This window comes from Rhynchophorus ferrugineus, unplaced genomic scaffold, assembly GCF_030347505.1.
Source record: "Rhynchophorus ferrugineus isolate W39M unplaced genomic scaffold, kcgeb_rfMv2 rfM1, whole genome shotgun sequence".
Classification (NCBI taxonomy): domain Eukaryota; kingdom Metazoa; phylum Arthropoda; class Insecta; order Coleoptera; family Curculionidae; genus Rhynchophorus; species Rhynchophorus ferrugineus.
The window spans coordinates 11,054,757-11,078,203 of NW_027472580.1; the positions used below are offsets into that span (position 1 = coordinate 11,054,757).

At 32.4% G+C, this 23,447-nt stretch overlaps 2 protein-coding genes across 6 annotated transcripts; one reads left to right on the plus strand and one right to left on the minus strand.

Annotated features, from left to right (window-relative positions):
• Window positions 1-261: 261 nt before the first annotated feature.
• LOC143204134 (uncharacterized) lies at window positions 262-12,534 on the plus strand. The gene is given in 8 exon segments (XM_076416600.1): window positions 262-467; window positions 4,829-4,891; window positions 4,955-5,041; window positions 5,098-5,258; window positions 5,321-5,429; window positions 5,486-5,632; window positions 9,537-9,904; window positions 12,188-12,534. Coding segments are annotated over 8 exon segments (1,335 nt in total). The 5' UTR covers window positions 262-277; the 3' UTR covers window positions 12,398-12,534.
• Window positions 12,535-16,206: 3,672 nt separating this feature from the next.
• On the minus strand, window positions 16,207-22,683 carry LOC143203941 (putative peptidoglycan muropeptide transporter SLC46). Of its 5 annotated transcripts, none has more exons than XM_076416299.1 (7): window positions 22,510-22,683; window positions 21,347-21,583; window positions 21,060-21,291; window positions 19,062-19,715; window positions 18,921-19,004; window positions 18,700-18,856; window positions 16,207-16,457 (listed from the first exon to the last, which is right to left on the minus strand). In XM_076416299.1, the coding sequence occupies exons 2-7, from the start codon at window positions 21,581-21,583 to the stop codon at window positions 16,349-16,351; spliced, it is 1,473 nt and encodes a 490-aa protein (XP_076272414.1). In that variant the 5' UTR covers window positions 22,510-22,683; the 3' UTR covers window positions 16,207-16,348. The 5 variants fall into 5 exon arrangements, with proteins under 5 accessions (XP_076272414.1, XP_076272400.1, XP_076272434.1 ...); XM_076416285.1 differs by lacking the exon at window positions 22,510-22,683 and adding an exon at window positions 22,207-22,342; XM_076416319.1 differs by lacking the exon at window positions 22,510-22,683 and adding an exon at window positions 22,069-22,169.
• Window positions 22,684-23,447: the final 764 nt, after the last annotated feature.

Below are 23,447 nucleotides of genomic sequence, written 5' to 3' on the forward strand. Positions count from 1 at the left end.
AACCGATCATCATCTAACGGTACCGAAATTCGAGTCCGCTCGACCAGAATCGCCGGGCTCCGCGATGGACGGCCGGACAGTCCAGCGTATTCGCCTGACCTAAACCCCGTAACCCACTTTTTTAAGTTCTTTTCGCGCGGAAGATGATCCGCGTCAGGAGACCGCTCGCGATGCCGACACCTGTTATTTGCTCATGTATCGGGCCATTATTTGTTCACGCTTCCTGGGCAAATAGAGTTGTGTACATGTCGTTGCGTCTAGTTTACCGGCAAGGAAAATGAAAGCGAAAACGGCTGATAGATGGTGCGGTGCCTTATTAGTTCTGGGAATTATGCGCTTGGTGGACTCGTTACCGGCTAGCGACGTCGATATATGGAAGGACGAGGAGGATGAGAGGACGGATACTTTGTTGGAGTTCAATGCTACGGGTGTTGGGGCTACTATGGATTTTAAACGAATGCCCAGGGGTAAGTTGTTAACAATACATCTTATTTATCATTAGATGATAAATAATAAAGAATGATAATAAAGAAAGATGATAAAGAACCCGGTGAACTATATCTATATATACGTATATATACGTATATATATATATATATATATATATATATATATATATATATATATATATATATATATATATATATATATATATATATATATATATATATATCTTGTAAATTTCGAATAAAAATAACTATTACCACTTCGCCGATTATCGGTAATTGAAACATCCTCGTGTGCTCATCTCAAGTATGACGTTATGGATCATCGCTATCAGATGACATCAAATACAATGCTATTTTGAACATCTTGACTAAATCATTGTTTTGATGAAGAAACGTTTGTATTTTTTCAACTATAGTTCGCTTGACTGCTGGATTGTGAACACAATGCCTATCAATTTCCGTATCCGAGTTGTCCATAACATTTGTAAGAAATGATGATCTGCATCTAGTAATGACAACAGAGCTCCCAATAAAGGATAAATTGGTCCTTGTACCTGCAGCTTAAAGTTTTGTTAACTTACTTTTGATACAAAATGGAACGTTACCAAAAACGTTTATGGTATAATACCTTGAAAGTGTCATTATATTTTTGAATGATAACCAAGAATCATTTCCCCTCTCCAAAACAAATTAGCGTGGATCTGATGGTGGAACCAATTGTGACAATTATGCTATTTTAATGGCTTACAATAAAAATATTTAAACAAAAATACTGTTATCAAATATAATTTATTTTAACATTATAGTATATCTAACGCATTTACTGTCGAAGGAATTAAAACTACAATTAAGTACACAGCTATAATAGTCTATAGGTTAGGGTTGTGTTTGATTTTATTTACATTGAACTATTTTCCATGCCACCTATTAGAGTTCTAGGCGCGCTTGTAGTTGTATCCCCTGGAGGCCGAATCCACATAATTAACAATTGTATATCCAAGTAATATATTTTACTTTTATTAAAGACCATATTTACCTTTTACGCTTAGTTCTTGTGTCCTTCGGTGCAGTGTTACCTTGTAAAGATATTTTGATATCACTCTGTGTCCCCATCGTTTGTTCTGATAATACCTGTATACATCTTTCTTGATAAAATTGGATTTAATCACTATACTAACAATGAATATACTACCAAATACAGTTTGTAAATAGGTAAAATTAGTTTTTAACTCATAGGAGATTTTCCTTCTACTTTTACCCTATTTAAAAAGATACACAAAGATAGCTGAAGTATCAGAATATGCAACCGAATCAATCTATAAAATTCGACTTGTGTTGGTACATTGATTGGTGCCTTTGGTGGGTCAGCCCTGTTGTCAAATGCCTACAAATTTCTTCAAAACTTTAGTGATAATAATTAGAGGGTATAAGCCGGCGAACGTTGTAAACAAAAAGTCGAATTTAATTCACCTTTACCTTTTGATGACGTGCACTAACTGTTTTATTGGGTAGACTATATATTTTAATCAGTATTCAACATTTTTAGTGACAAACTAAATTTCCGAGCGCACTAACCAGCAAAACTACTTAGTCACATCTCGATATTGGACGTCGCGAAACGCTTTTCCAAATTTGTCAATAAAATTAAATCTCTATTTTATCTGAGGATGAGACTGTTGATGGCAATGACACTTTATATCGAAAAACAAAATTATTGTACTACTATTTTCCTTGCAATTATTCCATATTATCTCACTATATAAACCCTCACTAAACTTTTATAAATATGTCAAAATAAAATTAGCTAAATCAGCAAAAAGTAATAAAGTGGGAAAGGGCTTTAAACATCGAAAAAAACTATTAAAACTGTTTTATTCAAAGAAAAAAGACGCGACTTGTTGAACGGCGATAGAAAATAACACTGATGATTTTTCTCTGTTACAAAATAAACTTTTCACACATATCGTATACTACCACAACAGTCATATTCACCTGATTTAACTTCGTCAGCTTTCTCTCTATTCCATAATCCCACAAAATAACTTCAAGTTCGTCATTTTGAGTTTATTAAAGCAATCAAAATCAAACCGAAGAAGAAGAAGAGCGGAATAACATTCTAAAAACCGAGCTCAACAACTATTTCAACGCCAAAAAAATACCGGCTGCATAATGTTGCATAACTGCTTACATTCAAGACGGGTTACTTTGAGAGGGATAAAATAACGTTGAAATATAAATGACATAAATTTGTATTTAACTTACCTCTACATTTTAAGCCTAAAAAAGCAAATGGTGTTACTGTGTATTAAATCGCATCGGATGGATTTGTAACGAACTTCATGTTAAAGCCTCAGTTAACATACAAACATACATTTTTCCAATGCAACGAAAATGTCTGAATTTGTACCAAGTAAATCCAAATTGCACGAAATATTATGGAATACTCTGTGAACCTTATGGTAACCATCCTCCATCGATTTCAACATGTGAATACTAGTTGCGTTACTTTAGAAATAATGATTTTGATACCGAAGACAAAGAGCGTTTTGGACATTAAAAAAAATTGAAGACATTATCTTAGGTACAGAAAAATTGAAGGCATTACTCAATGAAACCATCAATGGGGAGCACTACGCGAAAAGTGGCCAGAATACGAGCAAAATCACAAAAATATAATTCTTCAGCAAGACGCTCGACCACGCAAAATCGGTGAAAATATACTTGAGAACATTGAGACCAGACCTTGTTCCTTCTGATTACTTCTTGTTCCAACATATATATGAATCGTGATCTGCCTGAGTAGCACTTCATTTCTTATGAAGATACCAAATAAAATATTTTTAGCAAAAATATTGAACCGACTTCAAAAAATAAATAAGGAATTCACTAAAAATTAAAAAATAATCAGACTTAGATTTTTATCACAAAAAAATAAAATATGTAATAATAATAATTGACTTTGGAGTCGGAGCCGAACTCAAGTACCCGGACACAGTCATTTTTTGATTGTTATTACATATTTTATTATTTGTGTAAAAAATTTAAGTTTGATTCTTTTGGTTACTATGGAACCACCTCGGAAAGACACTCTTTCGAATAAAAAAGGAATTTTGAAAATCGCCATACAATTGACAAAGAAATCGGATGACATACATTAAAAGAAATAAACAGCCAAACATAGAACCTCCTCCTTTTTCGAAGTCGGTTAAAAATTGATCTATTCGTGGATATCCATAAACGATATATCGTTCCTTTGAAATCGAATCCGTAAATTGCTTGAATTATATCCTGAATACCTATTATTTATACAATCACATAATGAAGAGTATTTACTCTATGATTATATACTCGTAATTTTATACCATAATTATTGATGATTTTAAATTGCATTATATTTAAATAAAAACCTTAGACCTTCACTATCCCCTTCACAAACATAACTCTATGTTAATTTTATAAAAGAGAACATTGTCCTTACTCGGTCCAAGTTCTGTGAACTTATCCACTCTTACCCTGGCCACAAGCACATATATACCGATGGCTCCAAATCTTGCAGCGGTCTTGGCAATGTATTTGTGATGGACAATCGGGTATTCCGTTTCAAGCTGCTGAACTCTTCGCGATATTCAAAGCTTTATCCTACATCACAACAAAATTCTCCAAAGAATCCTGACCGACTCCTGAAATGCTCTTGAATATTTCCTGGAACAAAAGTTCAACCATCCACTGTTTCGTTCTACCACATACTAAAGGACTGTCCACGATTATCTTCTTAGGGTCTAGCCTCTACTGAGATAAGAGTCGCTGCCCAAATAACCATTACCACTTCGATATGGATGCTAGTGTGTACTGTCCAAACAGTCTCTACTTAGTTATGGTTGTGTTTGTTAACTTTTACTTATGTCCATTTTTTTAAAATATATTTTAAAGTCTCCTTTTACCAACTAGGGGTAACAACTTTAGAAATCATCCCAGAAGACATCCGGTCTTAGCCAGTCTGGTTACTGGCGTGACTGGGATCATTTTCCTTGTCGGATTTTACACTCTTGCCTAGGACAATCACAAACATAAATTTACGACCATGCCTCAGCGGCTATCGCAACAGTAGGAAGACCGTCCTATCACCTTTACCACTGCTCCATCAAGCCGGCCTGTCCATTTTTAAATTGCATACACACTATTTATACTTTTAGCCCCCCTGTTTGTGTTATTAACTTTTATTATTATTATTTTATTATTTTATATATACACTTTATGTTTATCCAAATCCTAATTATATCAACACCGTATAGTTGTATAGTCACGAAATAACGACACCAAACAAAAAAAGTAATATACTCACAGTAAGTTTATTAACGATGTCATTTCTTTCATTTTAGTTTTGAACTTTTTTCCTGTGCCTTTCGTAGAAGAATGTAGAGCTAAAGACGGTCGTAGAAGAGGTTAGTAGTACAATAATTTCATCTACATCCAGACCGAAGGATAAACATAAAATATAATTACAGGAATATGTATGAATACGTACGAATGTCGAATAGAAGGGGGCAAATCTAGTGGTTTCTGCGCCCTCGGCTTTGGAGTTTGTTGTATTTGTAAGACCGTACGAAATAGAAAAAAGCAGGAATCGTTATTTTTTATTTTTTGACAGTTACGGCCAGCTGCAACGGACGAATAGTTAATAACCTCACTTATTTCGTAAACCCCGATTATCCGGATCTTACCAGAGGCATGTCGTCATGTTCGCTGTCTATCAAGAAAACCAACCCGGAAATATCACAGATCAGGCTGGATTTTATTCATTTTAACTTGGTACAATACTCCGTTTACATTTACGTTTCGTTTTACAATAATAATCACTTATATTTATTTAGGGTCAACCTAATAGAAGTACAGGTGTGTGTGAACGTGACGTATTCCTTATGACAGCACCAAACGCAACCAAAGAAATTAAATTATGTGGTATCAATAGCGGACAGCATGGTAAGTTATTTTTCGGCATTTATAAGTATATCAAGCTCAAAATAATTGTATTTTAGTGTATTTTGATGTGGAAAACTTGGATCAAAATGTGGAAATTACCATGACACTCAGCAAGAAAGCCGTCACGCGCTTTTGGGAGGTTATAGTTACGCAGATACCGTTCACTCAAAGAGCGCCACCTGGTTGTTTACAGTATCATGAAGGTAATTATTAATATTGCCTTTAATATAGCGACATTTTATCATAATAATTTGGTATGATATTTAATAATAATGCTTAGTACATTTAAATGTGGGGTGTTGGTGTAAATTTTAAACAAAACAATTTTTCATAAACTATAAAAATGTGTTAAGATATCCTAAATAGAAGCAATACATTTTTGATACAATAAAAATGTCTATGTCGCTGCACTACTAGATCAAATGGTTTGATACTTTTGGGACTGCATCTCCCTCCAGTGTTATTCAGAAGTTACAATTCTGCGGTATTAACATAACAATAGAGTCCCTTCTCATCCTTTTTGCCATTCTCTTTGTTTCCTGAGTAACAGTAGGTATCTGAAGGCATCGGTATAAGTAATTCCTATAGTGACTGAGTACATCAACGATACCTCTTAGGACTTTGTTCTGAAAAATTTGTATTTTATTTCGGTTAATTTCATATCGATTTTAGAATTTGCTTTTACAACAGCCACTTATTATGTACAGATTAACTAAATCATTGTTCTGATCAACACACGTTTATAGTTTTTGGACAATAGTGCGCTTCACTGTTGGATGGTGAGCACAACGCCTATCGGCATCCGAATAGCCCATAAAATAAATCTGTAATGAATTGAATTGATTTATATTTGTTAGTGATAATAGCGCTCCTAGTTTTGTTTCCTTAACTATAGTAATGATATAATACCTTGCAAGTAGACATAAAATTATCCTGTACAATATACGTTCCTCCAAATAACATCATTTGGAAAAAAAAACAATTACATTTTTGAATTCTGGCCAAGAAGTTGTTATAATAATTTCCCATCCCAGAAATTAATGAGCCAATCAACTTGGTGGTGGGACCAATGATGGATATTTTACTTACTCGAACTAATAGATTCACCGTGGTATTTTAATACCTTACAATATTGGCAAGCGATTGACATTTCCCCAATTGTAACTAATTTGTTTGTACTATAATATATTTTCGGAACGTAGTGGAATGCTGCTCGTTCTTGGATCATACATGTTATTGTTGTGCTTAAAGCGCACGAACTCGTTGCATTCTAAACTTATCCACTTCATTTCTAGCAATTGTGACATACCAATACGACTATTATTATTTTCTCTGTCTCTCGCTAGTCATCAGTACATGTGATTGACTTCGACGATCTAAGTTAGGTCGTCTTCCACTTGGCATTGTTAATATTTCCTGGTATCCTGGTATCATATCTGGAATATGTGTTATTATTTTTCACTTAATTTTCACCTAATCTAACAAATATACCTATCAAAAAATAACTAGAGTCCTTCTAATAAATTTTGATGGCACATCATCAAAATTTATAATGCAACGTTTCGGCATCAAATTTAAGTTCTCATTTATTTTGACTCGCAAAATACTCATGTAAATAAAATAATGAAACAAAAATGACGTTATAAATTATAATTTATTTTTACATTATAACAAATCAATTGAAAAGTCCCCGGCCTGATACATAGATGGTGCAACTAGAATTAAATCCATATGTTTTTTAGTTAGCCCTAACCCTCAAAAGATGCGTGTATAAATTTGACAGCTGTCCGATCATTAATTTGTGAATTATAGCATTTTGAATGAAGCAACTTTTGTTATTGTGAAAAAAATTTATAAAAAGGAAATTCGCGTGATAAAATATTGGTTTTTGAAGGGAAAAAATACAGTTGAAGCAAAAACTTAGCTTGATTGTAAGTTTAGATGTGGTGAAATGATCACAGGAGACGATGAACGCAGTGGACGACCAAAAGAGGTTATTACCGCCGAAAACATTTTAAAAATCCACAAAATCATTTTAAATGGCCGTAAATTGAAATTGAATGAAATAATAGACACTCTAAAGATATCAACTTGACGTGTACATCATATCATTCACGAATATTTGGGTATGAAAAAACTCTATGTAAAGTGGGTGCCGCGCGAGCTCACTTTTGACCAAAAACAACAACGAATTGATGATTCAGAGCAGTGTTTGAAGATGACCAAGCTTAATAAATCCGACTTTTTGAGTCGATATGTGACAATGGATGAAACATGGCTCCATAATTTCTCTCCTAAATACCGTCGACAGTCATCCGAGTGCACACGATGAACCCGATCGTGGGAAAATGCATCAGTGTGTTGACAAGGTTATGGAGAAAAAGGAAGGAACATCAACAGCAGCTATTACATAGCGTTAGTGGACCGTTTGAAGGACGAAATCGCCGAAAAACGGCCGCAATTTAAGAAATAGAAAGTTCTGCTTCACCAAGACAATGCACCGTGTCACAAGTTAGTGAAAACGATGGTGAAAAGAATGCCCGCTGAGAAGAAATTTTTGTCGAATGAAGAGGTGATTGCCGAAACTGTGGCCAATTTTGAAATAAAGGACAAATCGTACTACAAAAAAGGTATCGAAAAGTTGGAGGATCGCTATAGTCATGCATCACCCTTGAAGGGAATTATGTTGAATAAAAAAACTAATTTTTCCAAAAAAATGTGTTTTACTATGGTAGGCCGGGGACTTTTTAATTGACCTGTTAGTACATTATATTTAATTAAACAGCCACAATAGTTTATAAGTTATAGATGTCACTACATAGTATAAAACAAAGTCGCCTTTTCTGTCCCTATATCCCTATGTGCGCTTAAATCTTTAAAACTACGCAACGGATTTTGATGCGGTTTTTTTCAATAGATAGAGTGATTCAAGATGAAGGTTTATATGTATAATACATGCATAATATACTAACGTGATGTCGTAAATTAACCTATTTTTTTAGGCTTATTTAGCAATTAGCAAAAACGCTGCCTAACCCTACGAGTTAGATCAAATTAATGTACTACAGTATTGTACACCATAAAAAGGTCTACAAAAAAGTCCGCGATGGTATATGTTTATCTTTTAGGGATAACCCACATTAACCATTTTTATTGTTTACTTTTTACGTGAGAAAATGGCATATTTACGAAGCTATTTTAAGCAATACGGCATTAATCCTTATCGAATTAAGTACCTTAAATACAGTGTGCAATTAATAAAGATCAATATGGTTCCTTACAGCATGTAAATTAAACAAATATTTTCGGAGATATTACAAATTTAAAATTTGCGTTTAAAAATGTGTAATGTAATAAAAATTGTATGAATTTAGATATTCCAAAGATAGCAGGAAATCTTCATAGTAAGTATAGGGGAAGAGGAATTCTTTTACTCCAAATTTAATGCGTGCAGGCCAAGGGCAGTAATGAATGAACCAAAAATACTGGATCGATTTTAATCATGTTTTCATTAAGTGACATAGGCATATATATTTTATGCCCGTGCAAAGTCGGAGCGGGCCGCTATGTTTTTATATACAACGTTCATATTTTTTCTGTAGTGTATTTAATTTAGTCAGCATTGCACCCGTGCGAAGCCGGGGCGGGTCGCTAGTTTTATTATATTTATATTGACATATGACAAACGGTGTTAACCAGTACCACCACAAAACGAATGCTATACCTTTTTAACTAGAATAATTCTAATTAGTAATGGGAGAAACAGATTTTTACGTTTTTATAAACTGAATTTGGCAATACATGCGACAGTGGTGATGACGTGCATTGGTTTTATTAGAAAGACTATACATTTGTATGAAATACAAATCGTAATAAGCAGTATAACGGTCATTGTAGAAAAATACACACACACACAGTAACACTTTATATGAGAAAACAAAGTTGTTGTTTTTACTATTTTTCTCGTAATTATTTCGTATTTTCTCTGCGTATAAACGTTTCTAAACATGAAAAAGGAATGAAAGTATCGTTCCTTCAAAATTAAATATCATACCAAATACATTCAAAAGGCGAGAAATAATTTAAGTCATTTTTTTTATTATTTAGGCGACAAAGGGTTGATACAGACGATGAATTTCGCCGACAACGGCCGTCACTTGGCGGAACAAGATTATACAATTTGTGTCAGGCAAGAATTAAACATGTGCAGCATAATATACGAACCTTGTCACGAAAATGCCTTTCGAATAGCGCCAAATTCAGAAAGTAATAACATAAATGAAGCAAAACCAAGTTGCTTAATAGATTTGCAATAAATAACGTCATTTTCAGTCGATGACATCGATCTAGATGTTGAACCGAGTTTGGAGGATGGCGAGGGATCGGGGGAAATTGATTTCGAAGAGGCAGCCCGGGCACTTGAACTGTGCAACGACAAAATTGTATTACCGTGTGATTCGGAAGAGTTAATTATGGTAAGTATTAAAAAAAACAAGTTACCCTAAAGGATGCCATATACAGTTATTGTTATATGCAAGAATTATAGCACTGTCTCCATTAACTGTTACGAATCACTTATGATTCGGGAGGGGACGGAATTAATAATACAAATTATAGCTTTGCAACAAAAGAGAAACTTTATTTACATCGCTGCTCTTTTATACATTTTTGAACAGCCTCCATACAAATTAGAGCGCCCTCTACTTCAACTTCTTTTATCCATTGAATCTTGTATCGACATAAATGATATATTCAACAGGTCAATTGAAGTCCCCGGCCTACCATAGTAAAAAACATTTTTTTGGTAAAATTAGTTTTTTTTATTCAACATAATTTCCTTCAAGCGATTATAGCGACCCTCCAACTTTTCGATACTATTTTTGTAGTACGATTTGTCCTTTGTTTCAAAATAGGCCTCAGTGTCGGCGATCACCTCTTCATTCGACGAAAATTTCTTCCCAGCGAGCACTGTTCAATGCGGCTGTTTTTCGGCGATTTCGTCTTTCAAACGGCCCAATAACGCTATGTAATAGTCGCCAAAATATAGACGCCATAACCTTGCCATCCGACTGTTGCGTTTTCCCACGCTTTTGAGCGGGTTCATCGTGTGCAATCCACTCGGATGACTGTCGATTGGACTTCGGAGTGAAATGGTGGAACCATATTTCATCCATTGTCACATATCGACGCAGAAGCTCGGGTTTAGCCGGGGACTTTTCAATTGACTTGTTAATACCCTAGCTCAATTTAAATATATCTAACACTAACCTATTTGACATAAACAAAAATTACAATAATACATTTAAATTCCCATTACAAAACTACTATACTCTACATACAGATTTGTTTGAACTTAGAACAATTCTATTTCCATATGGTGAGAAATTAATTTTAATTAATGATTTAATTGAATAAATCTGCACAATTATGCGATATACAAACGTAACAATCAATTTTCTTTTTAATTACACATAATTCTCTCTTTGAACACTTTTAAAACTTTTTCACTCACACACTCTTCTACAAAAAAAAAGGTATACAAAAAAGTCCGCGATGGTATATGTTTATCTTTTAGGGATAACCCACATTAACCATTTTTATTGTTTACTTTTTACGTGAGAAAATGGCTTATTTACGAAGCTATTTTAAGCAATACGGCATTAATCCTTATCGAATTAAGTACCTTAAATACAGTGTGCAATTAATATAGATCAATATGGTTCCTTACAGCATGTAAATTAAATAAATATTTTCGGAGATATTACAAATTTAAAATTTGCGTTTAAAAATGTGTAATGTAATAAAAATTGTATGAATTTAGATATTCCAAAGATAGCAGGAAATCTTCATAGTAAGTATAGGGGAAAAGGAATTCTTTTACTCCAAATTTAATATCTAACACTAACCTATTTGACATAAACAAAAATTACAATAATACATTTAAATTCCCATTACAAAACTACTATACTCTACATACAGATTTGTTTGAACTTAGAACAATTCTATTTCCATATGGTGAGAAATTAATTTTAATTAATGATTTAATTGAATAAATCTGCACAATTATGCGATATACAAACGTAACAATCAATTTTCTTTTTAATTACACATAATTCTCTCTTTGAACACTTTTAAAAACTTTTTCACTCACACACACTTCTACTTTTAATACCTATTATTTTGTTTCTTCTTGGACTGCCAAACATACATATGTATTTGCCTTCAAATGAATTAATTCCATACCACTGGGTTGCCTTATAAAATGGTATGAAAACATGAAAAAAAAAATTTGTTGGTTACCACCACAATCTTACCACTATAATAATACTCTATGATACGGAGTCTTAGACAACTAACTACATTTTACATTACATCTGCCATTACATGAACTTTGAAAATTGCCATATCTTCGTTGTTAATGTTGTCGCATCTACAATATAACATACTATTATTTTCATTCATATTTTTACTTTCAATGATTCAGATATTTCAATGAAGTTGAAACTTACTGGGTTTAATATATATTCATAAATTCACTTTGCTCGCAACTTAACTAGTCTCAGCATCCCTATATTTTTTTAATTTCCTCTATTACCAATAAAAAAACTAGTATCTTGTTATTTTTTATAAATTTTATAATATTTTCACAAAATTCTCTAATAAAACTTTCCTGTAGTCTGGCTAATTATAACAATGTTTACTAGTATATACAACTATCAAAATACATCCTTTTATTTCAATGACCATATCTTTTGTAGCCGGAAATGCTGGGTATAAATCCTGGCTCCTGCAGTTTAACTCACTGCGGCTCTACGCTATGTCCATCCGGTAATTCGCCTTGTCGAATAGAAAGTAGCGTAACACCATTTACTATCGGAGTACACTTTGGACCCAGCAGGATAGAATCATCTCCCGAAGACAATTTAGGAATGTGCCTAACATATGAACAACTACCTTGCGTGAATTAAAATTATACAACCAAAAAAAATACAAGAATGTAAGCGAAAACAAGTTATTTACGGTAGCGGATCCAGGATTATGGGAGGGAGGGATTTGACTCTTCTGGGAGTAGGTTTTATTCGCATAAACAGTAAAAAAATTGTCATGGGAGGATTTCTATGGTATTTCGGGGAGAGGCTTAATCCCCCTGGATCCGTTACTGGTTACTTGACGGTTATTTTTAGGATATTTTCGGATATTTCGCTCAAAAAAGCTAGTCATTAGTTTACGTAATTTATTAAGTGTAGTAAATTAGTCAATAAACTTGTATAACTATTGTTATATTGATTTTTACCCATATTCCATTAATAAAATAAAAATATAACTACTACAATAACAGCAGATCGCTTACTGAAGTGATCTTATACATGTCAGGATAGTTATATTATATAACGGAAATCATACAATAATACTGACTGTTGACGTTATAAGAGATTAATAAAAAAAACTGTTACAATTCTTTAATAATGAAAACATATAATAGCCCACCAAAAAGTTTTAACTAGTTCCTTTATTCCTTTTCACATTTATGTAATGCTTCATCTACCTTGTAAATAAAATGTATGTATCTCAAAACATATAATGGAAGACAACGAAATTCAAGCAATGTAGGTCATAAACCAATATCAAAATGCAAAATAACAGTTGAAGCCTATTTGAATGACTTATTATATGATTATTTATTGTATCATGTCTTATTTATTTCGAAGGTATACAATGCAATTATTAAAATTAAATTAAATTAAAATAAGTTGTTTACCGATTATATTTACTGCCTCTTTCATATGATCGAAGAAATAATAACTAATATTTCAAACTTCACATATTGGTTTTTGTATTGCTGTTGTTTTTAAGCATTTATGATAAATGTTATATATGACCGATGAACTCGACAATATATCAAGTATTTAATACTATTACAATTGGTATAGTTCCAAGGTAACAAACTTTAAAGTATTGTAACTCATAGAATTCGATTTTCCTTGTTGCTAACATCAGTTAAATATGAATATGCTGTTGAAAATACAGCCTTATTAGTTCCTAAAAATCAGTATTATTCTTCAATCCTTTCTCATCTTCACAACAAAGTATTTACCTGTTATTGTCATCGTTAATGTAGCAGTATATACTATATACATAACAGGCCAGTGCGATTGTGTGGCATTGGAGCTTCCTAATAAAACCAGTAATAAAGAGAAGCTTTCTACCTCTCATATATGACCATGAGCCTATAAAAAACAATATTGTTTGTACTACATGACCGGCCACATTATTCCAAAGCAAAAAAAATTAATCCAAACACGCCTGTATCTGCTCTATACTGCTGATATCCCAGCAATAAAAGAAACGGTACTTGGAACATTTGCCAAAGATACAGTTACCATGGCAAAAGATGTATCTCTGTCTATTGCTGTAAAAAAGGAGCGGTCAACAAGATCTATAAATGGACTAGAAACTGTAAAATACCATGTCCATACCATATAAAAGGTCCATGTTAATTTTGCATTGCGGCGAAATGACAAAAAGCTAATTAAATCACTTGACCGATGCCCGATTTCTCAAGCAGAATTGGCTAAAAACCTCGGAATACGTCTCGATGTTGTTGTTAGATATAAAGCAGAGCATATTGGAATCAAAGTCAATCAACTATACTGATTAGTCGGAAGATACTTTCAATATATTGGTTTATCATTTAGCAAATTTGGACCTATGGTATACAAATATGGGGTTGCACTAAAACATTAAACCGACTAGTAATTCAACGCATCCAAAACAAAGTTCAACGATTAATTACCAATGCTTATCGCTACGTAACCAACGAAGACCGTTCGATGACCTCGAAATCAAATGGATACACGAGGTGATCCAAGATTTCGCCCTAAAACATGAAATAAAGTTGAAATCACAGCAACGTGGAAGCAATACAGCTACTGGACAACAAGAAGGAAATCAGAAGATTCAAGCTAACCAAACAATATGAACTTATTCAGTGTATTCTTAACTTTAATTTAAATAATTTAGTTTTATTTTCATTTGGGGAATTAATACTGATATATTAATCCGTACTCGCCTTGCTTGTGCATTAATGTAAACAGAACAGTAGTAATAATAGTTCATAAATAATTTGTAAATTAATATTTTACCAAGCATTTCTAATTTAAGATGTAATTAATAAAAAAGAACTGCAAAAGTAACTGTAATCTAGACCATTCTTTAGAAGATTTATTAGTTATACCCTCACTTTTGGTTAATTTTTTTATATTATGGTTTATTTTTGATTTATATTATGGCGAACAGTTTGATTAAAACCATGATCCATCCTACAAGCCTTGTAGGCAAACAAATATTGTTCCATAACTGATTTAATCATAATGCCAATATATAAATAGCTAAAGATGGTTCTACCGTTGTGTATTTCTAATAATATCATATTAAAGGTCTATTTTCGATTCTATTTTCTGTCGTGCTGCTTGATACAACATCCATCTGTCGTTTTACACAACTTAAAAATTAATTTAAACAAATGAAAATATATGTATTATCAAACTATATTAAATATATATATATATATATATATATATATATATATATATATATATATATATATATATATATAATATGAAATATGAAAATAATAAAATGAAAAAAAAAAAGAAAATGCTCGAAATGAAATAAAAACAACAATTTTGTTTTTCCTTTGATGTCGAGTATCGAATCCGACAATCTACGTGCGCGAGAACTTTTCTCACTTTGATTAATTACAATTTACGATGCCGAGGAAACGACCCTGACTTAGGTCGTCGCAGTCGATCAAATGTGCGAAGAGCTACCTCACGTGCTAACGGCACTGATGACCAGAGAGAGACAGATCAAGAAAATAGTCGTATTGCTATGTCAGAATTGCGTTCTTTAGAGAGTGACAATGAAGTAGATAGATTTAGAATGCAAGGAGTTCGTGCACATCAAACACAACACCAGCGAGCACGACATAATGAAATTGAGCGATTCCCCGCAGATACAGTGCTCCTGTGACCCTGGAACGAGCTGCATTCTACTACGATGCGGCAATAGATTATTGTGCCGACAAATCGATAACAATTGGGAAAATGACAATAATTTGTAAATATTGCAAGGCGTTAAAATACAGTGGTGAATCTACTGTTTTTTTTTAATTAATTACGGACTATTAGCTTGCCGGGTCAGCTTGTAAACAATAATTGTTAGCGAAAAAATCAAGATCCGGCGCCTTAAATAATTGCCTTTTTATATAACCAGGTTTGCCACACACGATAAAAATAGTTTAGTTTATTTTGTAGGAATATTCGAATACGGCGAAATTCTAAATATAATGGTGCTTAACCAAACAAGGTTAATTTCTTGATTATTTTCAATAATAAAATAATATATAATTCTAAAATAATATATAATATAGTATATCAAGATTTAAGTAATAAAATAAGAGATATTAAAAAAGCAATCATATTTTTGAATTAGTTCGATCCAAATAAACAAGTGTACCTCCACAATCATATTATATCTTATCTCTCTTACATATATTATTTGAGCAAAATCCACTGCAATTTTGCGATAATTTGGTACCTCTCTGTACATAATTGAAAAACAACCACAGTATATACGTAAAGTGTATAGGAGTATAATTGGATTTATAACCAAATTCTCTATATAATTTAAAAAAACACAAATTGATGTAAGTAACAAATATTTTAGTTAATAATTGTTAGTTTAGGGTGATTTTTAAATAAAATTCAAACTCAAATAAACTTGCCAGAGACAGTTTACTACTTAGTTACTACTAAACAGTTTATTATTGAGCAGATTACTTAAAACTATATGTAAACTAAAGCTAAGGGCGAGAAAAGTGAAAGTCATTTCATGATCAAAACTGATTGAAGCTTGGATTATTTTTCTTCGTCGTAATCGTTCGGACGCCCATCACTAAGACATTCAGCTTGTCTCTCGTCATGTTCATTTGGGGCTTGATCTTCTTTGTAAACAAAATATATGTAACTGGAAAAATTATTATGATTATTAATGGGAATATTAATAGTAATAATTTTTATCACTTGTTTGACTGAACAGGTATGTAATGAGAAAAATTGATATAAAACATTTTCCATCATTTCCTATGATTTCTTTACCATTTTTCTATAAACACAGTGTAGGTTTTGATATTGATTCATTCATCCACTTTCACATTTCAAACGTGTGAAAATTAACTAGGCGCCAAGTCCGCTGAGTCCAGCGTACTCATCAAATTTGTTATAATTGCAATAACATATCTGCACACTCCTTGCAACGTGTAACACAGTGTTGTAATAGAAGGTCCAAATTGACCACTATTTCTTGTTAACCAAAAAAATCTCAACGTAACAGTGAATATGTGATAAATTGCGATGTCGATGTTTCTCCATAATATTTTTCTTCTTTGGGCTATTTATTTGTTGATTTATTCGTATTACTCGCAAACATATCAACGTTCACAATTATCATGGATACAAGAACATGAGTTAAGCCATTTATTACGTGTTTGCATGTATTCTGATCGGTCTTTCAATCGAAAGACTAAAGATCTTTATTGAGAAAAATTGGCAACCTATTCCCACCTTTCAGGAAACATAACAATACCGTATGGAAGAAGCGATGTTAGTTTAACAGCGATCCGCTATCGCACTTCTTCAGCATTTCAAAACCGCCTGCCAATCTGTGCTAGATCGATCTAAAGAAGAGTGGTAATCAGAGTGCGCTGGTAAATACGGTGTGTGCTAGGAGAGCCTTGTTGAGCTGCAACGCTGTATTCTTCACAACTATTCTGTCACTCGCTATTCCTTGTCATTTTTGCAACAATACGTCGCTCAATACGCAATTCAATTGATGTCAGTAGATATTTGCAGTAGGTTTCTTTCTTTCCTTCTTGCTAATCCCACCATATGCACAGCAAGATTTTAGGATCATGTGTAATCCGCCTCGTTGTCGATGGCCCTCCTGGACTAACCCATGATTTTTTGCACTTGGGATTGTCATAGTAGATCAGCTGAAGTAGCGTCGCAGAAGAAGTTTTCATTGCCAGTCGCAATATGGCACAGGAAACTCTCTTTCTTTACCTGGTAAACAGTGAAACCGCGATGTTGAAACGATTCGAAATAGCATTTTCAATCAATACTAAAGGTTCCTTAAGACGTTGAATTAAGTTTGCATTCAAAAAGACTTGCAATTCATTAAATTCGAAATTTTTTGGTTATACAGACCCTTATTTAGCACTGATATCAAAATAACCACACTAAAACCAAAACCGACAATTGGGATATGGCGGAACAGCGTAATCACAAGTTTCTAAAAGTGTTTGATGGGCTTTGACAGCAGATTTCTTCACATCAAACAAAAAAATACCGAATGTCGAAAACGCAATTTTGAGTATTCCATGATTAGCGTCTCTATAGACTGAATAACGTAATAATCCTAAAAGTAAAACTGTTCGAAATAAACAATTAGGTTACGTTCTTTAACATTTCCACCAATAGATATCGCTGATCAAAATACATGGAAACACCAAATATCACATACGGATGCTCAAAAACTTAATCCATTCTTCGTCCCAATTACTTGCATGTAAAAAATGCCTGCAGTTGATTATTTATTTATCTGTATGCCAGATAACAACAACAAACGATTGAAATCAAATTCGAAAATGTAGATTCAAAATTAGCAAAATGTGATTAATGAATAAAATCGATAAGAATTAAGATTACTTACAGAATAATAAGTTTACGATGGCAACTAATAAACAGTACATTCAGCACTGGTTATAATTGATGAACGTCTTCTGCCTCTTCAATTTAAAGATGCGAAACTGTAAGCTCTGTTGGCTCAATAAAGCCTAAATGCAAAGTTATCCGATAAACCACTTCACCGCCTTTTTGCACTGACAAACGAGCAACATTCAAAATCTTGGAAAATAGATCTCACACATATTGACCAAACACAACCTAGTTCATGTCCAACAAGTTCCCATACATGCTGCATGTTCAACGAACTAGGTACCATCCAACTAACATCAACAAACATCTCAAAATGCTGAACGATGATCGTAAATTCGTCGAAGAATTTATCATCTTAAAACCTGCAAGTTTACTTCGTGGCGGGAGATACGTAAAATCATAGAAAACAATAGACGATATTTTATATTCTTATGAAATAAATTAGCCGAAATATCTGTATAAATTAATGCATACACCTAATACTTTATACTTACAGTACTAAAAGAAATACGCCTAATTGAGATGCTATCGTTATGAAAAACATAGCTGCAGGAAAAGTATGAATAGTCAAACTATACACCTGGCTGTACAGAACTCCAGATATTATGGGTATTGCATTATCAGCTACACCCAAAACGGAAAATGCTTTGCCTGGAAGAGCGGAGAGTATCATTAAGGTAAGCTTGGTATTACTGATTGTTTAAAGTAATCTTGCCTTTCTCTGAAACTAGTACTATTTTCGAAAGCATTGAACGTATCACAGGAGCTACAATTGGTCCAAAAGCAGCAAAAACACCACCTGTTATAAATAAGTTATTTTAGGAAAGAGTTCCAAGTTCTTTCAAAAACAACTTACCGATATAAAACACCAAATAATCCGATGCATTTATATAAAAAATTCGAGCGGCAATATGAGCTACAGCACCGATCATGATTATTGAGGTGTCTTTGCAGCCTAGCCACTTACTCAGGATTGGAACACCGATAAGTAGGCCGAGATCCTGCAAAGCACTCTGGAATGTCCTAAACATACTATACTGTTTCACCGACCAATTAAATACTCTTTGGCAATACAAAAATGTAACACTTCGTTCATCTCTTTGGAAAGTGTACAATGCCATCATTAATATAAGCATAAGCAAAACTCGTCTTTTTCTACTTGGTCGTCTTTTACAGATTGTTTTTGCTGTATCTATCACATGGTTAAAATCGAAGAAATCTACAAGCACATTTTGTGCTTCAGATATGGGTTTTTGGTTTGCTGAAGTCTGCCAGTCTAATCGTAATAATGAATATAGGATGGCTACCACAAGCAAACTCGCGTTAATGGTAAACATTATCATGTATGACTGATTAACTCTACTATATATAAAAGATCCTAATGCTATTCCAATAGGCATGGTGGCTAAGTAACAAACTTCAAGTAATGTAACTCGGATAGTTCGATTTTCCTTGCTGCTAACATCAGTTAAGTATGAAAATGCTGCAGAAAATACTGCTACGTCAGCACCTAAAAGTACGCAATAACAATCACCATTTTGTTGTAATTATATATCAAAAACTATAAATTACTAAACATCTAGTAGACATAAATATTATGTATGATGATTTCCTTTAGAAAATAATGCATGTATATATATAACGACCGCTTTTGCAAATAGATCAAATGAATCAGAAAATATAGTATATGCCGATATAATTTTGTAGAAACAATAAGACTGCAATTTTTGAGGGCATAGCTTAACTAATAAAATTAAACTTATCACTCGGGAGGCTTGGAGATGTCATTGGCATTGGGTGTAAAGTCCACGAAGTTGATAACACAATAAAAAAATGCCACAAATTGTCCTATTGAATTTAAATACATCATTGTGAAAAGATTTATTCCTGGTATAATCCGCAATCTTCACCGCTGTTGACGCGCCTACCTAGGTATTCTATAAATTTGTTTTTTTATATTCCTAAAGTTTTAATAACAATGGGCTTTTTCAAAATTTTAATCATTATAACTGCTTTAGTAACGCGTCATCTAAAATCCAAACTATACACGCGTTTTACTCAAACAACTTTTTTAAGACGGTTCACTTATAAAAAAAATTGTAAAAAAAAACCTCGTCTTTTCCAATTAGCGCCGTAATTCTACGGAAAAAAAATTGCTTTAACGCGTTAATGAAACAGAATCAATTTTGAAAAACCCTCTTAATCGCATATTCATAAGGTTAAACTATTAATATTTTTTCAAATTTCTAAACTAGAATATGTTCTTAATGTAAAAATTTCCTAATTTCCTGTGCTACATTTTATAAAAATAAAGTACTAGAAGTATTGGTAATGTAAAACTTAAAAACTGTGGCAGATTCATTTTATAACAAGTAAAATGTACCTAGATGAAACTTAGTTTTAGTTCAATGAGGAAAGAGTGTTTAGGTGAAAATTTGATACCACATCACAGAAGAAAAATAAAATCTAGCTGTAGATAAATTTATGTTTTTATGATCGATTGAAATATGAAAGATAGAAAAACTCAATTGAGTATTGTTTGACCACCATTCTGATAAGTAACACAAACAAATTATATAATTATCTTCATTCATATATCAAAAATAGGGCTATTATTTGATCAATTTATTTGAAGTTAACAAACATAAAATAACTGCCTAGATGTTAGATTCATTAAGTAGTTCATGATAATGCAAATTTTAAATTATAGTAAAATATGACTGAGTGCTCCTTTATGCAATTCCTTAAACATCCTGCTTCAATAAGAAAAATAAATTGTCACATTATCTATTAACATTAATTCAAATAAGATATTGTTGACTCCCTTTCCTTTACGAAGAGATAAAATACTTGCCTGTTATTGTCATCGGTAATGTGGCAGTATATACAATATACATCACAGGCCAATGTGACTGCGAGGCATTTAGAATAATCATAAGAGAATAATAAAGTTTGCCAATTAAACCTATAATGAGTGGCAGTTTCCTGCCTCGCTTATCCGACCATGAGCCCATAAAAAATGCCAAGATAATCTGACCTGCATGACCAGCCACATTATTCCAAAGTAAAAACTTTGATACTGTAATCTGAAACATAATTGGCATAATTAGTCAAAAATTAAATTAAATAGCACTATAATACCTGGACTTCCTTGTTAATATCCGAATATTCCTTTTGGTATATATTTCTGCAAACTGTTTCATTATAACCATGATCTACCTTACAGGTCTTGTATACGAATAGAGATTGCTCCACAACTGATGTAATCATAAATGCCAACATGTAAATAGTTAAGGAAGGTTCTACAGTGATATATTTTAAGTAATTCCATTTCGAGGGTCCGCTCCGCCGCCTGTTCCGTGTTGATAATTCATCCATCTACAGAAATGTTTATAAGCGATGTTATTACAACTTACTGAATTACAACAAGTTAAAAATATGATCAAGTGATATATAAAGTTAATTATAATGATATAGTAAGTTAATATATGTTAAATAATAACACTGAAATGTTAACACTGAAAAACAGTAATCCTAATATACATGTGAATATTCAAAAAGCCGGCAAATTGAAAATTAAGGTTAGATCACATACATAACGTTGTCCCGTTTTGAATTTCTGAATATTCCCATCGCAGTTTCAGAGATCACTTCATAACGTTGAAAATATAGATATATAAACACTACTGTTACTACAATTGCAGTTAGTGATTAAAACTACACGCAACAAAGAAATTTAGGTTACAATCAAGTTAGATAATACACAATACAACATTAAAAAATATTCCATTGAGTAGAATTCAAACTAACAGAGAAGAAAACTGATTTATTACACTGATTTACACTGATTTTAACACACAAACCTCGTGTAGTACAAACTTAAAACGATTAAAAATTTGTTTTGTTACGTAAGCTGTTTTTTGCTGATAATAAATTAATTCAACATTTCTGCTGGTCAAGCGTCCATGTATATATTTTGTAAAATATATCTAATATTTTACCGTCTGCATTTTAAATGCACCGTTCCACATTTATTATCTATTTTGCTAACACTACATATTACACTAACAATAGCTTTAACAAACCAACACGATATTTTATAATAACAGAATTGTTTTCAATGATGCTGAATCCTTCTAAATTTATGTAATTTCTTATCGACAATACCCTACATATATTGGGTGTCTAAATATTAAATCAACAATCATTGTCCAGAGTGATATATATTGAGCTTAATTATTGTTTGAGGCCATATAGATACCGTACTTGATCAAATATGAATTATTTTTCAAAAAAGCAGTTACCTTTCGTATAATAAGATTAACACACGCGACTTTGTTTTATTATTTTGTTAATTACTACCTTAAATCACAAAACTTTATAACCGATTTATAATAAAATAATCATGTACAGGAATTCGATTAAATAAACTAACTTCGATTAAAAAAAATAAAGTAAGGAGAAAGCGCAGCAAATGGGAATCAACTTTACCAAAGCAACGGTTTTATTAATTTTATTTCAAGAAAACTTGTTTGCTTGCCCAAGATATGATGGGAAATATGATATAGCATAATGTAGTATATTGTTAAATATATTTGTTGAATTTGCGTCTATAAATTATCGGATCCTGGATTAATACATAAATAATATTTACCCTTGCAGTATATATAGTTTAGTTTATTTAGGTGTTAACTAGCCGTTAATATTACATCATGTATATATGTATTCGCGGAACGATGTAATTGTCCCATTAATAATAAAAGTATTTTGTTAACTTGATTTGTTGTTATAATTCAAGCGTCTTCTTTTTCAAACCCAATTTTTAATAAAATAAGACTTAATTAGAACCACCAAAAAGTATTAGAGCACCTTGTATAGTTGAAAAATATAGTCATGGTTATATGTGTTAACCTCTGGACCTCCTCTGTTTATCAGTTACAAGTATTTTTATTTCAGTAAAAATATTACTAAATTCTAATCAATTTTAATGACACAATAATAACACGCAGCGATTGGTTAAATTGTTTTTGTCTATTTTATCGTCTAATTGAATCTTTAATATTTGGTAATCACAATTATTCCAACAATTGTAATATAATGTGCTTAAGATGACGATACAGATAAATTAATTTACAAACAAATCCATTTTAGTTAATGTACGGTTTTTCAAATAAAACGAGTCAAAGCTATATCATTTTGGCAGAATCTGTTTGACCACCTTTTTTATCATTCAATCATAGAT

Excerpts from the sequence above, each read along its gene's own strand:
- LOC143203941 (XM_076416285.1), bottom strand. The coding sequence starts at position 22,236 with ATGTGGAACGGTGCATTTAAAATGCAGACG. Across the intron at positions 19,716-21,059 it reads ATTACCGATGACAATAACAG|GTGCTGACGTAGCAGTATTT; the intron begins GCAAGTATTTTA and ends GCGTACTTTTAG. Across the intron at positions 19,005-19,061 it reads TTATTTGGTGTTTTATATCG|GTGGTGTTTTTGCTGCTTTT; the intron begins GTAAGTTGTTTT and ends TATTTATAACAG.